Genomic DNA, 15,856 nt, shown 5'->3' with positions numbered 1-15,856 from the left:
GGATTTTTATTGCATTTCACAAATATAAACGTGTGCACCACTTAAAAAAAAAAAACTCAAATCACTTTTATTTATAAAAAAAAAAAAGTGTGATGAAATAAATGCAATTATTTATTGCAATTACTTGAATCAAGAGAAGAACAGATGCTGGTGTAGAAAATAGAAAGATAACTGTATAAAATAATATTAAGAACTGTCCAAAAAAATAAAATCAGCTGTCTCTGCAAAATAAAGACTTCTGTTTTTATGTCACAACCAACAACACCTCAACAGGTCTGTAAAGTGTATTGTAAAAGTAGATTGTGACAAAATGCACATTTTCTCAATAGTTCGTGTAACTTCACACATCAGATACATTGCCACACAACCATTTTCCAAAGTTAATATGAATCTCCAGCACTTATGACCATTTAACACATGCGTTTTTGAGTAAGCCTTGAAAAAATTACAAAAATGCTTTGATTGTTTTGATGGAAAATGCCGTAGATGCCTGTTATTTTTTTAAAGCATCAAAGATGAAATAGAAAGTCTGTCAGAGATAGACCAGGGCCAAAATAGAGGTAACAAACATGAATAAACGTGAAATTAATAACCTTTTTAGTTTAAGAGGATCGATCTGAAGACCCTGAATCATTATGTCAGAAGTTAAACGTCAAACACTGCAACAATGAAACCGTTAATTACTGATTCAATGACATTCTTTATCTGCAGTAGTGTCAGTTCACATAAAAATAATTAAACCTTAACAAGTCTTCTCTTATTTGTGTCCTTTTTCCAAAGTGTTGAAGACAGAAGCTGCAAGTTACATGTTTGCACCATTAAAACATCTAAGCATAGATCTAACACAAATATGTTGTGTTTTTGCAGCAAATCTTTTCTTAATCCTTTATTTTATATTGTTTTAATTGCATTAATGTTGTCTCTCTGTAAAGCACTTTAAAAGTTCTGTGTGTGAGTGGAAGGTGTACACAATGGATTGTGTACATTATCTTTCACTGGAGAACATTGATGAAGAAGCTCAAGAAGCATTGCATGAACCATCAGCGGTAGTCTTAATAGGGAAAAACTGACCTGCTATCATGGGGTGAATTTACCTGCTTATCAACCAGCCACCATCTTGGAGGAATTCAGTCATTCCTATTTGAGGCTGTTTCAGCTTGGTAATGTAAGGGCAAATGTTAAGGCATTTTGTAAGAAAATCCTCTGTAATAATCACAGCAACAGAAGAGCCCAGTGATATTCTACACCCATTACTTGTGAGTTGTCCCTCTTATGCCCCCTACTGACAGAGCAATACCCTCATTCTCACCACGCATCAATAACATACATCATCTGTGAGGTGCTTAGAAGGTTTATTAGGCATGAAAGGAACATTAATTCAGAATCTACGACCAAAAAACTGAATACATTCTTACTACCATAAGCGGTATATATATATATATATATATATATATGAAAAGCAAAACTGAATGATAAAAGCTGTAAAAGTAAACAGCATATCTGATAAGCAGTTTTAGAGAACAAAGCAATAAAGGGAAACACATAAAGATGAAAACTGGAATTTTTTTGTGAAGACAAGAAGTTGCAACAGAAAACTCTGTTAAACAAAAACAAAAAAAAAACATAGCCAAACACCTATAAAAACAAAAAAAAGCTTATATAAAACACTATTTACATATTTAAAACTGTTTGTGTATTTGACAATATATTCAGTTGACCATTCTGGGATTTTATGCCAAAAAAAATAAAGCAGGAGTTTCTTCTCACTGCGTTTTTAAAACAAGCACAACTATAAAGAGCAGTTTAAAGATCTTTAAACCGTGTAAAGAAATTAACATTCTTAAAAGACAAAAAAAAAAAACTCAGAAAAATTAAACACAAAAACATGAAGTGGTCACATGATATAAAGTCTTTGTAAAAGTGTGAATCAAGCTGAAGCTTGGTCTGTTTCCTGTTTGGCACTTTGCGAGTGTTGAAATATCTTCATGAAGTATCGTTCAGCGCGCAGCTCCTCGAAGCAGAACTCTGTGGCGCCCCTGAGCAGCAGCTCTTTACAGTACATGCTCTGCTCCTGCACTTTCCCCACTTCTGCTTCTTTTTGGAGCTGCTGATGGTCCTGCAGTCTTTTCAAAGGAGTTTCTTCTTTGCTTGGCTTACGCGCCGACAGAACTGTGTTCACTGCTGGGTTGATCTTACACGGGGTCCTTTATGGAGGAAAGAAATGCTCATGTTTTATTCATTGACCTCTATTAAAGCGCCAGTTAACACCAAACTGATATGATTCACATTTACTGTTCAGGGAGATTTGAAATGACTCAACAAGCTATGTGATTGAATAAAAAATGTTGTGTTTTGCTACTCACATTACTGGAGGCTGGGTTGACTCCTCAACAAATGGTTGAAAGTTTGGTTTGGGAGGCGGAGGAGCCATAACTGCATGTCCAAATTTTGTTTTCTGCCGTACCTGTGATTAATATAAACATACAAACAAGCTGTCTGCACTGAACTGAAATACTTACACCTTAACCGGCCCGTCATTCTCTCCTACCTTAACATCACACCATCTTTCAGGCTTCTGCTCATTCTCTTTTGCTCTTGATGTAGGAAGAGCCGACCAAGGATCCCGCTCAAGTTCTGATGAGCCGGTGAATTCTGACGAGTCGGCGCTCTGGTTTTTGTTCTCGTCAAAGATCACCACTCGACTGTTCGAAACATTGCCGAGAACCGGGGCACCACGGGACTGCAGGCCTCCAGAAATGCCTGCCCACAGAGTCATCAATAATTAAAATATTTTCCAAAAATCATTTTAATATTAATGCTGTTGGAGCCCCTTTTTTTTTTTTTTTACTTTTGATTGCTGGCCCAGTTCTGTTGACAGGAGCAACTGCCTTTTTCTTTCCTCTGTGTTTGAGATCAGCTAAAGAAACTCTCTCAGGTTGTTGGGGCTCGTCGTCACTGCTGTCATCATGCACAGTCATCAATACCTGCCGGGACACACGTGCCTGCAGAGCCCTGTCGACAATAATAAACAATCGCACAATTGTTTTAGGAAGACAAGATGGAAAAAAAGATCTTTTTTATGTTAATTTCATTGCATACCTGTGAAACTGGAGAAGCTTGTCATGTGGCTCTGCACTCTTGGTGAAGCCTTCTTTATATACGAGGTCTGCTTTGCGAAAGTTGCCCTGCTTTTCATATTCTTCAGACCAAGCAATATAAAGGGAAGCCTGCATCACCCCTATTCCCTGAGCTTGCATGTACCTGTAGATGTCCAGGGGCTCGGGGCAGTTTTCTGCCTGATAACGGACAAACATGTTGTAAACATTATAAAACATGATTTAACAGAGGGAAAGATGAATCTAAAGCTAGGAGTACGTACAAATTTGACCCAGAGGTCTACATAGCGAGGATCATTGTGATATCTTTTGTCTTCAGTGAATCTGGTCACAGCTCGCTCCAACAGTGTTGTGAGGTTACTTTCTTTCCCCCCCTGTGGGAAAGTCTGTTCTGTCCACTTTATATATCTGTAAGGAGTCAACCAGGTACAAAGACATTTTAGATCTAGAGATTCAAACATTTGAAAATCGGTGGTTTTCTAAAGATCTTTAAACTCTACCAACTGAATTAGTCTGGCAAACATTCAAAAAGAAAAAAAAGAAATAAAAGAAAAAATTTGGCACATTCAATTGCAAGTTAAATTTATTGTAAGAACTAGGGATCCCACAAATCTCGGTTTAAAATCGAACCATTTGACTTCCGGGAGGCATAGAGCAGCTGCACAATTTCAGATCATGACCCTGAAAAAACCCCAGTGACTGAAGAATCAGAGGACATAACCAGAAGTCGCTTGATTTCCTGCTGGGGAAAGTTAGAATAGTTTGTTACACCAATGAACCGAATCGTGGTGAAAGTTAATCATTGCATCACTACTGCATTCCAGTATATTTACGGTGTAAGATTCACTGCCGCCTCTCAGTTGGCAGCTCAGGTACAAATTTCTCAAAACAGACTGAGCAATTCTCATAAAAAGAAATCAAAAACTAATATTTTTCTTTTAATATGAAATTTGAATGTTGTTTGTGTTAGGACAAACCAATACAGACACTTCCTGTCAGTTTTAAATGTTTATTAAAAGGAGTTATTGATCCTGAAAAGTCTGTATCAATGAATTTCTTGCTAACTTTATCCAATTGTTTTCAACCACCTCCTACTCAAACTAGTGCCATACTCTGCTGAGCTTTAAGGCAATAAAATGTTGGTATCTGTTCATGATATGCAGACTTCCAGCAGAGCATTTATCTGTAATAATAAGTTTGATGTATGTAACACTGATCATAATAAGAATTAAATAAATATTTGATTCCTGATGGAAATAAAACATTCAATAATGATTAAACTACAAGCTTGGGCCCCATTTCCAATCGCGTGAACAGATCGGGACATATCTGATCCAAAAATCGAGGTCTGAACCGAATTGTAGGGAAGGTGAATTGTTGCATTCCTAGTTAGAAGTCGCTTACCTATCCCAAACACCAAGAGGATCGTCTCCATCATACATGCGTAGCTCAGACTCAAATGTTCTGTGAACACAGGATAGTTTACATTTTTAAATAATGGAAACAAAACTATGTTCAAACTCCAAAACATTTTCAGCTGAAAATCTTTCAGATCAATAGCTGTGTTTGCAAAAGCATCCATACTGTCTCTGCTGGTTTATGGCTGATGTGGGTCCATCTTGTTGCTGACTTAAGGCTTGATGTAAGGCAGATATGTCTCTTCCCCGCCTTAGTGGTTGAATGTTTTCTTTGCTTAGCTCCCATTCCACATCACCACCTTCCGCCATAGTGGAAATGCTGGAAAAGGTGGAGAGGGCAAAAAACTCCAATCAGAAACTTTGAAATAATCACAGGATATTAAAGGTAAGCAAACCAAAGATTATGTGAATTTAATCACAACAATGGTCATTTTGCCCTTTGCTACATACATACATTTTATTTTAATCAGTTTGTGCTGCTACAGGATTTCCATAATCCACAAATATCAACAGTAGACAAAACAGTTAAGACGGGGTATTACCGTGTAAACCTACAAGCTGCAACCAACTATGCCAGATTATGTTTTCATTCTGAGATAAAACAGATTATGTTTTCATTCTGAGAATTGAAAAAAAGACAGGTTGTTGTTGTTCGAAAAGCTAGTTAGCTTAGCGTAGGGTGGGAGTGTGTAACCATGGATATTCCATCACTTTATTCGCATGCTTTAAATTAATCGTGGCCGTATTTTTAGACTCGGCAAATCAATTAGAATAAAATAAATTTTCTTCAATATAAAACATGAAATATTACTATTACTACTTACAAGCTTCTTTAGTTTTTAAGCAGGTAAATCTTGGACCGTGCAAAGCTGAAACGGTTAGCTCGCTGTTTTTTTTGAACAAGTCCCGCGAGAACACAAGGAGAAAGCTGATTGGTGGGTTGAAAATACCGGAAAAACAAAGATGACGACAAATGACGTTTTCCGGTTTACTTCCGGTATTGGTTCTAGCTACGTTCAGTAATATAATACAAGAACAGGAGGAAGCATTTTCTGTGTTTTTAATTTTATTTTTTCTTAATTTTGCAAAGTTCTTTTCACATTTAATTGCTGGTGTATCGTATGTGATAACCTCATATTTAATGAAGGGGCAGAATGGACGGTCGCTGTTATTGCTGCGCATCCAAGTTTAGTCTTTTCAAAAAAGAGGTATAGTAGTATCATGGCTAATATGAACATGACACGATTGTGTTTTGATAAATGTGTACTGAAGGCTTATTCTATATAATATTGTGTTTATAGCTGGGCTGTAAAAACTGCGGGCGATCTTTTTGCCCCAGCTGTTTGGCTTTTAGTGCTGTGGTGCCTCGCTGCGGAAACACTCAACAGAAGGTCTGCAAGCAATGTCACGGTAATCTGACAAGGTATAAATATATAAATAAAAAGTGCTGCTGAATTATGTTGATGAACTCTCCAAAGTCGAATAATCTTTTGTTTTTATTCTCTTCATCAGTGGAGAACCTCCGAGCAGTGCCGGAAGATGGTCCCCACCAGAAAATTACAAGAAGTTAGTATGTGATCAGATTAAAAGGGGGAAAATACATACATGTGGGTTTATTAAGAACACTATCTAAAGTTACTGTCTTTTACAGGCGTGTCGCCGCCCTTGAGGCCAAACAGCAGGGACAGTCTGTGAAATCTGCTGCACATGGAGGGAGCAACAAAGCGGGTCATCTACCATGTAAAGGTCTAAGTAAAGAAGATCAGATTATTGCTGAGCGTCTTCAAAGATTAAAAGAGGAGACTAGACCAAGTAGGATCTTTTTTTAATGAGCATAAATTAAACACCTATAATAGACATGAGTTTTCCTCCTATTTGTCATACTTTTTTCCCCATTTCTATAGAGCCATCTCCCTCTCAGAGTGATCTTGAGTCTCGTCTCGCTGCTCTCAAAGCACCCAGCCAGCCAGTGCCTTCCATAGAGGAAATGGAGGACCGTCTGGCTGCTCTACGGGGTCAACCACCACCATCTCAAGCTCCTCCTCCTGTGAGTTAAATCCCCACCTCTTTTATGGGTGATGGTTTATAAAATATGCAACCCAGGTAGAGTCTCAAGTATCTCATAAATAGTCCGGTAATAGTATGGTCTACCTGCTAACACATCCTTATGCTCTCGTCTGGACAGGTTCACCAGCTTCCTGATAAACGGACTCAGACTGAACAAGCTAATGATTTGATTACTCAGATGACAGAGGAAGTTTGCATTGACAACCAGCAGTTAAACCATGAACAAAGTAATGTTTTGCTTGTTTAAAAAAATAGTTTTAATTAAAAAGCAATAAAATTTACTGCCCCTACAATCTAATCATGGAAAACTGGTTTCATTCTAAATATTTTATTTTTTGTTCAAAGACATAAATAGCCATATGAATGATCTGAACAAAGGGGAAGGTGCCACATGGGATGAGAACTTAGAGGAAAATCGGCAGACGGTGAAACATTTGGAGGCGGACAAAGACCGTCTTCTCGAGGAGGCAATGCAGGAGCTGAGGCAGGAGCAACATTCCCAAGAGCAGGTCCTCCATATGGCAAAGAGGCTGGCGCAGCTCAAGGGGCAGGACCCAGAAAAAGGTGCAGGGAGCAGTTTACCAACATTTATAGTTTTATGACGGAGAAAAATGACTAGACTTTGAATTTAAAACTTTGTAACTGACATTTCTATAATACACTTTTAGTCACAATGGAGGACTTCCAGAGTCCTGACAGTGATGAAGAGACTGAAGAAGAGGCTGTGAGGAGAATCTTGAAGCAGGTAAGGCATTCACAGAAAAGCAGAGGGCATTTCACAATGCAGTTAAAACTAAACACTTACTTTGTTGCACCTTTTTGAGGACAGCATTTCATTCTGACCACAAGAGGCTGCTGTTTGGCTAAGATGTTTTTTAGTTTTTCTGACTTTCCAGCTTTCAGAAGAGGCAGCTCTTGATGAAGCTAGTGGCTACAATATACCCATGGAGCAGAGTGGCCCCAGGAACACAGAAAACAAAAAAAAGTCTAAAAAATCAGTATGTTCATTGATCAAAATTCTGTGTTTTCTTTTAAGCTGTTTGGCTGCATTTTATTTAAAACACTGCTTTCTTTTGCTGTGGCGTGTAGAGTTCGGCTCCTGCTCCTAAGAGCAGAATCTCACCTGCTGCTGTCATGCATCAGTCATCAGACAGTGAAGAAGAAGAGCTTCCATGGTGCTGCATCTGTAATCAAGACGCCAGCCTTCGTTGTCACACGTGTGACGGAAGCCTGTACTGCAACCGCTGCTTCCGGTAACTATTTCAGATTTTTAGAGCTAATATTCCTGACCAGGACTTAAAACGATGCCCTCTATGGGAAATCCTTACTCTGATATCAAGAGTGTTGATTTGAAATGCATGTTATGACCCAGATAAAATGTTGGCACGCTGCTGTACTGTTAAGCAGCGTGAATATAAAGTATTTAGTGTGATGAATTATCAATTCTCCCCTTTTCCATTATGTCCCCAGGGAAGGCCACGATAAATATGACAGAATGGAGCATCAAACTACCAAATACACAGCGCCAAAGACAAAAAAGAAGACGTGATAGTGAAACTGCTATCTTGTTTGTCTCATCAGGCGCTGTTGTTTCATGACTCTCTAGTCTTTAAAGTGTCCTATTAATGTTGCTAAAGTAGAACCTTAAAAATGTAGACACTACATTTAAATAACGCAAGGCAGATCTCACTTTAACCCATCAATTTGGAGCTCTTTGCAGGAAGAGCTTTGCATACTTTCTGTGCTTTCTGAAACCTGGTTTAACCTCAGCAATATATTTAATAGGTACCAGAAAAACCCACACCAACCTCATCCAAAAACAGCTCGGAGTGTAGAGAGTAAAAGTATGTTCACTATTGTGCCATGACCACAAAGCAACTACAAAGAGCGAAAAATAAAAGCTGTCAAACTGATTTCTTTCATCACTTGTTGTCAGTTGTCCTACTTTTTACTGGCAAGAATGAGAAACCAGAAGTGTAGTTTGCACTTGTAAACTTTTTTTTTTTGCCTTTTTCCGTGCACACAGAAAGCACACGGATCATGAGTTCATATGGAATACCATAGGCTTTTAGGACTGTCAGACAGAAAACACCAAAGTGTTAACTGTAAAAAGATTCACTGGCAGCTTTGTTTCCTTTAAGCCAGGGGGGTCAAACTCATTTTCATTGAGGGCCACATCAGCATAGTGGCTGTCCTCAAAGGGCCAAATATAACTTATACATGTAACTAAATGCAATGAAAAATAAATGCAAATACTCCTTAATGTTAAATAACTCATTATTTATTTACTTTTTTTTAAGTGACAATTACAGTTGCATAGAAAACACATGTTTGCTTGTTACTCTACCATAAATCCTTTTAAATTTGAGTCTGTCAGGTTGGGTTGTGTGGACAATCTTTAAGTCCTAATGTATAGTTACTCAATCCAATATTTCAAGTCAGATTCCCCCTAGATATGAATAGATACGTACCAAATTTTTAGTTTTTATTCTAAGAAATCAAAAACTTTTATGCTCTCACGGGCCACATAAAATGACATGGCGGGCCACATTTGAGTTTGACACGTGCTTTAAGCTGTCATTCCTACAGTCTGTATTTGGATGTGACAGACATTAGCATTGGCTCTCTTTTTCATTTTGGGAAATTTCTTTCAACATCATTGTTTAATGTGATTTTTTTTTAAGGGGGGATAACAAACGGGTACATATATTTTGGCAGCTTTTATGTGTAGGTTTTCTCCATATGGATGGATGATAAGAACAGAGAGCAGAAGTGGGGTTTAGTCGTTCAATTGCTATAGCGACAAAAGGACCCCTACAATCTGTAGGAGTGAAGAATCATCACTGCATTACTGTTCAGTGAGCTGAGGGTGAAGCGTAATTATACCATCCTCGGGGGGGTTTGCTCCATTAAGGTTCGTGAGGAAGCCGCTGCCTGTTTGTCTTTTCTGGTCATGCCTCTCACCACCACCACAGACAGGAAATGGACGAGGATAATGCATACTCGATGGAACATCCGGCTGTTGATTTCATTGTTTACTGCCAGGGTTGACATGTCAACCCCGTTCTTTTGCATCCATCACTTTACTGAAAAATTTACGACAAAGAGCAGCATGGTGCATTCTGGGAATTTGCTGATAGGCAAAAAGCCTTTCAGTTATCTCCAGACGGCAAGACATAATCACTCCTTGTGTTTCTGGGTTATAATAAAGTGCTACAACGATAAGAGGGTTTTCCATTTGTACCGTAAATGTAATGGCAGAAATAAACATGTCACTATTTATTTATAGATTCTCTGTTATATTATGAAGGATTTTATCTCCATTTAAAATCCAACACAGCCATACACATGATTCAGAACAGCCTCGTTTTGAAAATGTTCAGTTTTATTCCAACAACACTGTTACCTGAACAAAATACTTATGTACATAAATAAGCAACTGGGAATCAACAGTTTGCCACATGGAAATGTTCTGCCAGCCTTCACATGTGTTTGTCAAAAGGCAGACAAAATAGAGGAGTCTTTAAGGGGGAACTAAATCCATAAAAAAAAATCTCTTGTTTTAGACGTGTACTGAACCAGGAAGTGGGAAGTCGGGCGGGGAGTCCATTTGAGATACAAACTGCACATACAGGCATCCAGATGGTTAACACATGGCAGATGGAAAGAGACACAGAATCCTGTTGTGTTGAATCCTTGTTTTGATCAAGTGTCATTTCTTCAAGGGACCTGACATTTTGCGTAGACCTTTTATCCTGTAGAGAAGTCCGTTGATAAAGTCCTGTGGGAAAGGCACGTTTTTATTTTGAAAGATAATTTAAATTGAAAAAAGATAATGGTAATGCACATTTCATGTTTTAAAAACTGATCTCTATGTATCTATATCTATATAGATATAGATATATATAGATATATATATTTACCCCAGAATGTTTTATCTCACCTCTTTTGGCTTTCCACATTCTTGCAGCAGCTCCTAACAAGAACAAAAAAGAGAGATTGGCCATTTCAACACTTTCTACCGTTTAATAATTGATGCGCTGTAGCACAGTGAATTGCTTTTTCCTTTAAAAAGCTTGCACCCATAACCTTAAAATATTAACTAAAATATTTATACTGGTTTTAAAGTAAAAGTTTTTTTTCCTCCAATATTCCTAATACGCTTTTATGTTTTGAGACAAGTAAGAAAAACATCTGAATTTCAGTAAAGGGCAAAGATATCTGATGGGCATCACCTGAAAGGGAGATAAGGTCAGACAATGCTCTACTTTTGCAGCAGAAGACTTTCACAATACTTCCTGTTTTAGCACACTGCAGTCTGCGCTCGTCTCTATCTTAAATATGAGACCCTTGTAAGTTAAGGCTACAAACTTAGTATTTCAGTTATATAGTTAAAGGCTATTAATAATATTATGGCTCCACAACATAATCATTAATTCTTCAACATACAAGTAGAAAACAACATCTTCCCTCATGTCACATTTACATTGTTAAAGAGTTGAAGGTTGTTTTTCACAGTCATACCTGCAACCGACTTCTTTGCCCCTCATCTGGCAGCTCCAGGAGCTCATCGATGTCAATTTCTAACTCTGGGATCTCCTCCTCCTGTGAAGAAAGGGTATAGAAATTTTCAATAGGTATTCTGTTTCATATATTAAAAATACAGCTCCTATGTCCTTGTTTGTGAGTACTTCAAGCTCTTTTGCAATGATCATTGCATTATACAATGGTGGCATCTGGCCCATCTTTTAGTCACAAATGGAAGGAATGCCCTTATCAATTTGCATTCTCATTTAAGAGAGAAGATAAGATCAAAGAGAAACCTCATGATATATTTAAGAGCTTCTAGGTTTTAGTTTTGTTCGGGACAATCTCTCCGATAGCGCATAACAAATTTATGTCCCAATAAAATTCTGTATTTGCACGTTTAATGAGCTGATTACACTAGAGGATCCCCATTATGGTGTCAGATTTCCACTTAAATTGTCTTTCAAGAACATATTTGTCTCTGAACAGCAACTTAGAAAAAACGTAATTTCATAAACTATCTCCTTGGACTTAGCAAAAGCTGGCAGTAAATGTTAATAGTAATGGTGAGTTAATGTACTGGTTGAAGTCCTTAGTTATCAAAAACAAATACAGAGTAGGATTCATTTTCAGAGGATACCAGGAGTGCTCACCAGTAGAACATAAAGGTATCTGCAGTCAGCGGATCAACACCGATGCTTCATAAGTTTGGCCCCTATTTTAGAGTGAATATTTTATCTTTAAGGGAATTTTCTTGGCTGAGGATCTCTGGGAGAAGAGAAAGTTAATCAATGAGGAAGTGCTGAGTAGTGCAGTTGATGGAGCTTCCTTTAGTCCCCTGTGCTTTTTGTAATTGATACAAGCTGCCCGTTTGGGACAGTGGGATTCTGCTGATGTCTGCAGAATAAATGCAACTCTGAACTCTTGGTCCACTCTGTGCAGTGTGAGCTTCTGAGGGTTGTTGTGCTTGTGGACATTTTTGTTCTTTAGTGTCCCTGTGCTGAAATGCTTCTCTCTTTAATAATTTAATAATTTTGAATGACAGCATTAGCATCGATGTTTTAACATACCATATGTAGAAAGCATTTTAAATGAATTGATTTATTTTCAATGAGCATTGGTCAACCTTAAATTGGCAGTTAAGTTACAGATGCAAAAAAGGCTGAACGACCAGAGGCAGAGCTGCAGGGGGAACAAGGGAGGCAGCTGCAAAAAGCGTTGTCACCCACTTACTCCCCAATTTTGGAGCCAATATTAGTGTAATTATAGAAAAATACTTTTTTTAAAATCAATACAAGCTCTTAAAAGCATTAATACTAGCATCTCAGTTAAAAGACCTGCTGTTTTAATAATAATAGTTATAATAATTAAAATAGTAACACTTTTTGAAATACGCATTTTTGATCCTTTCTTTTAGAATGGCAGTCAACTCTGCTCTTCTCATTTGCCACCCTATAAAAGACTTCTGGCCCCCACTCGCACCCCCATATAAAGTGGTCTAGCTCCACCACTGCTAGCAGCTAATAACAGTAATTTGACAGAAAAACTATTTAGTAATTATTTGCAATGTTTTTTGTCTTTTATAGAAGTGTTTTCTCAGTTTACCGTCTTGCTCAGCTGCAAGTTGTTTAGTTTTGTCAGAGAAGCACTGCATTTTAACAAGGCTTTATGTCATAAACATCTCAATTCCACTCTGACGGCTAGTGAAAAAAATTAAAGTTTGTACCAAAGAAGCATTCATAAATGTCCAATTGCGACTTTCAGTACTCTAAAATACAATTCTATGGTTATGAACTCCACAATCCCCAACTTGTGTTGTCACAATAAAAAGGTTTAAATACGTGGTTAAGTTGGAGGGCATTTTAGCCATTTTTTTTTGTAGTAAATCTTGGTCTTTTTTATGTAGTTCTTTTGTGCTGACTTGTGTAACTGTTAGTTTATGTTGTGTCAAACTTTGAATCCAGCTTTAGCTTTTAATCCCAAAACTCATCTTGATTTGAGATAAACACAGAGACTCAAAACCTGAAATTAAAGCTGGATGTTTAAACCACCACACACAAAGGCTGTGTGACCATAACGTTTTGATCATTCTGCACCAAATTCAACCTAATGATCAAAACCATGTTTGAAAAGGCTTGAAGGGATGGCTAGGGAAATTCTTTGGTCCAAGTTAGTCTGTGTAGATGTGGTTGAGTTCAAATGAAGTCAATCAGATTTCCTGTAATTAGTTATCTTTCTGTAAAATACTACAACAACACATTAACGACAAAGGTAATGTGTTTTTGGAAAGGAAATTGTGCTCCGGAAAATTGTGTTCTGTTGTTTTGCAAAGCTGCTAATTCATGTTTAATTTATCAAATCTGTCATTTACAAGAAAAACAGTGAGCTTAAAAGCATGTCCATAAAGTAGTTCAAATAAAGTATGAAAAAACCCTAAAGCTTGTCGTTTTTCATAAAGTAAAAAAGCAGCACAATGTTTCAAAAATACTTTTTCCACCTTTTGATTTTTTTTAAAATACTAAAAGATTTGTGTTTTAAAGGATTTTTTTCTCCACATATATTAGGATGTTAACATTTATAGAAACATACTGTACTCAAGTGTACCCTGTCAAAGGGTATTTTTAGGTCTTTGCTAAAAGACCACCGGCTTAGATCAGTTTTACACACCATAAAACTTTCATCTCTTCTTTAAAAGGTGTGAACTATGTCATAAAGGGATCCTCTCTGAACGAAGGCAGTGCATGGATGAATTAGAAATGCAGCTAAATAATTCAGGAGGAGACACGAGGACTGTCGGTAAATGCTTGCACGCCGAAGACCAAACAGGGTAGTTTTCCCCTAAAGAGACACAAAATTCATCGGACTGCTCCTGCAAAAGAAACAGAAAAATTCTGCCGGAGTGATCTACGCAAATATTTACCCAATACTGCATCTGAGGAGTTTTTATGTTCCAGTTTCTTAATGGATGAAATGGGAGAATTTTTGCATCAAATGACTCACCCAGTTTCAATAGAAGTAGTTTTAAATGAAATTTTCAAGTCTTTTGTGACTTTCTGCAGTTTGCTCTCTACATCAATCAATCGAAGTATTCACATTTTGCCTAGTCAGGTTTTGCAGCTCTCATCTATACCATATGGATGGATCTCTTGTGTAATAAGGGAATGCCAAGCAGGCAAGTGGCTGTAAGCCATTTGATGTCTCGTTGTTCTTGAAATAAAGTGAGAAACACTCAACTGCCTTTTTCTGGCATTTAATAGAAGGCATTATTGTTATCTGATCTGCATTATCACCTGGATGCTCACACCTCCTTGGAGACACCCCCCCCCCTTATTCCACTTTATGCCACGCTGTTTCTAGAGGGCGAAGAGACATCTGTTTCCATGGTTTCCCTTTAAAGAATGCCAAGCAAATCATTATGGAGCCTCTGACATAACTGGATTGCATCCCACAACATAGGAGTGCAGTTGTGAGGGTTGTGTTGATGTGTGGGTATGCTGATTGTGCTGATCCAGTGCATGCTTACAATTAATTAGCTTATTACTAAATATCCTGCTTGAAGGGCATTTATGCTTTGCATTTTATTTTTTAAAAACTATATTCTGTAAGCTCTAAAACCATACATTGTTTTTTTTTAGTTGGTAATTTCTCTTTTTTTAGTTATTAGTTATTCAGTTCACTTTAACATACATAACTTAGCACTGTTTAGATCCATACATTAAATTGTTAATGAGCCATGAGGCGTTGAAATGCTGGCGGTGACTCAGGTGATTCACAGAATAGCAACATGCCTATAAATGCTCCTCTGGGGCTTCACCGGCGTGTCTGCAGAATGATGGTGCGTCTGTGGTAAGACACTGCAGCATCCATGCACAGCTCACTCTGCAGACAGTTGGTCGGCACGTGAAGGCTTCGTGCTTTCCGCCCAGGCACGCTCTCATACACGATCCTCCAAACATGCACCTGTGACCAGTTCAGTGCCTCCTCAACACTCTTCATCGCCTCCTTCCTCCTCAGACAATCTACATCTCAATGTTTGTCAGTGTGCCCTATCCTACCTCACAGTCAAACAGCAATTGCAGCTGCCCGTCAATCCACTCCTCAATGTCCAGCCTCCTCTGCAGGTCCTTGCGGTTATATTTCACTGTCAGCTTGCCCAGCTTACGGTGTGCTGGCTCTTCTGTTTTGTCCCCCGCCTGGAACATCACCCTGGACTGGGTGCTGGGCTCTGACGCCATGGCTGCCACGGCCTCAGGAGTACCGTGGAGGCACACAGAGCTGTATCACCCCCCGGATGCACAGACTCACAGACTCACAGGCTGACTCCTCTGCACGGTGTCTTTCTAAAACTGCTTATCTGGGGGGCTGCTTCGTATATCCTGTTATCTTTCGAGTCTCTGTCTCTGAAATGCCGGCTCTGCTTCCCTGCCTTTTCCTCGTCCTCCCTCCCTCCTTCCGAAGCTCACAGTCCTGCTCTCCTTCCCTCCTCCTTTTGCAACACCCACTGGCTGCAGTATCAAGAGAATGGTAATTAGATATGGCTTTGTGTGTGTGCATATGAGCACTTTTCAGGGTGTGTATTTGCCTTTTGGTTTTCATACTGCGTCCTATGGCAGGTGGAAGAGCATAGGTCAATTACAGCAATAAAAAGCGGAGAAGAGGCAAAAGGGCAGTCCGCCTGGGGTTATTGCTTTTAATGAATATAAAGGGCTATCTGATGTGATAAATGTT

General features: G+C 38.4%; 3 protein-coding genes across 5 annotated transcripts; 1 reads left to right on the top strand and 2 right to left on the bottom strand.

Annotated features, from left to right (window-relative positions):
• Positions 1-1,335: 1,335 nt before the first annotated feature.
• On the bottom strand, positions 1,336-5,449 carry bub1b (BUB1 mitotic checkpoint serine/threonine kinase B). Of its 3 annotated transcripts, none has more exons than XM_023951245.1 (9): positions 5,359-5,449; positions 4,701-4,853; positions 4,521-4,580; positions 3,380-3,524; positions 3,100-3,296; positions 2,849-3,012; positions 2,549-2,760; positions 2,364-2,464; positions 1,336-2,204 (listed from the first exon to the last, which is right to left on the bottom strand). In XM_023951245.1, the coding sequence occupies exons 2-9, from the start codon at positions 4,841-4,843 to the stop codon at positions 1,928-1,930; spliced, it is 1,299 nt and encodes a 432-aa protein (XP_023807013.1). In that variant the 5' UTR covers positions 4,844-4,853; positions 5,359-5,449; the 3' UTR covers positions 1,336-1,927. The 3 variants fall into 3 exon arrangements, with proteins under 3 accessions (XP_023807013.1, XP_023807014.1, NP_001239175.1); XM_023951246.1 differs by having other exon boundaries at positions 4,701-4,878; positions 5,356-5,432; NM_001252246.1 differs by having other exon boundaries at positions 1,394-2,204; positions 2,364-2,455; positions 5,359-5,423.
• Positions 5,450-5,501: 52 nt separating this feature from the next.
• Positions 5,502-8,526, top strand: zfyve19 (zinc finger FYVE-type containing 19). The gene is made up of 11 exons (XM_004082361.3): positions 5,502-5,742; positions 5,836-5,957; positions 6,047-6,100; positions 6,186-6,346; positions 6,439-6,581; positions 6,720-6,828; positions 6,947-7,165; positions 7,270-7,346; positions 7,498-7,599; positions 7,691-7,854; positions 8,072-8,526. The coding sequence occupies exons 1-11, from the start codon at positions 5,689-5,691 to the stop codon at positions 8,148-8,150; spliced, it is 1,284 nt and encodes a 427-aa protein (XP_004082409.1). The 5' UTR covers positions 5,502-5,688; the 3' UTR covers positions 8,151-8,526.
• A 1,439-nt stretch (positions 8,527-9,965) lies between these two features.
• On the bottom strand, positions 9,966-15,637 carry LOC101173349 (protein phosphatase 1 regulatory subunit 14B). The gene is made up of 4 exons (XM_004082360.3): positions 15,184-15,637; positions 11,126-11,206; positions 10,545-10,577; positions 9,966-10,382 (listed from the first exon to the last, which is right to left on the bottom strand). The coding sequence occupies exons 1-4, from the start codon at positions 15,361-15,363 to the stop codon at positions 10,314-10,316; spliced, it is 363 nt and encodes a 120-aa protein (XP_004082408.1). The 5' UTR covers positions 15,364-15,637; the 3' UTR covers positions 9,966-10,313.
• Positions 15,638-15,856: the final 219 nt, after the last annotated feature.

The sequence above is a fragment of the Oryzias latipes genome, chromosome 22, assembly GCF_002234675.1.
Source record: "Oryzias latipes chromosome 22, ASM223467v1".
NCBI classification, from domain to species: Eukaryota; Metazoa; Chordata; class Actinopteri; order Beloniformes; family Adrianichthyidae; genus Oryzias; species Oryzias latipes.
Note: the sequence above shows the minus strand (reverse complement) of the source record. Positions and strands in the feature narration are given on the sequence as shown.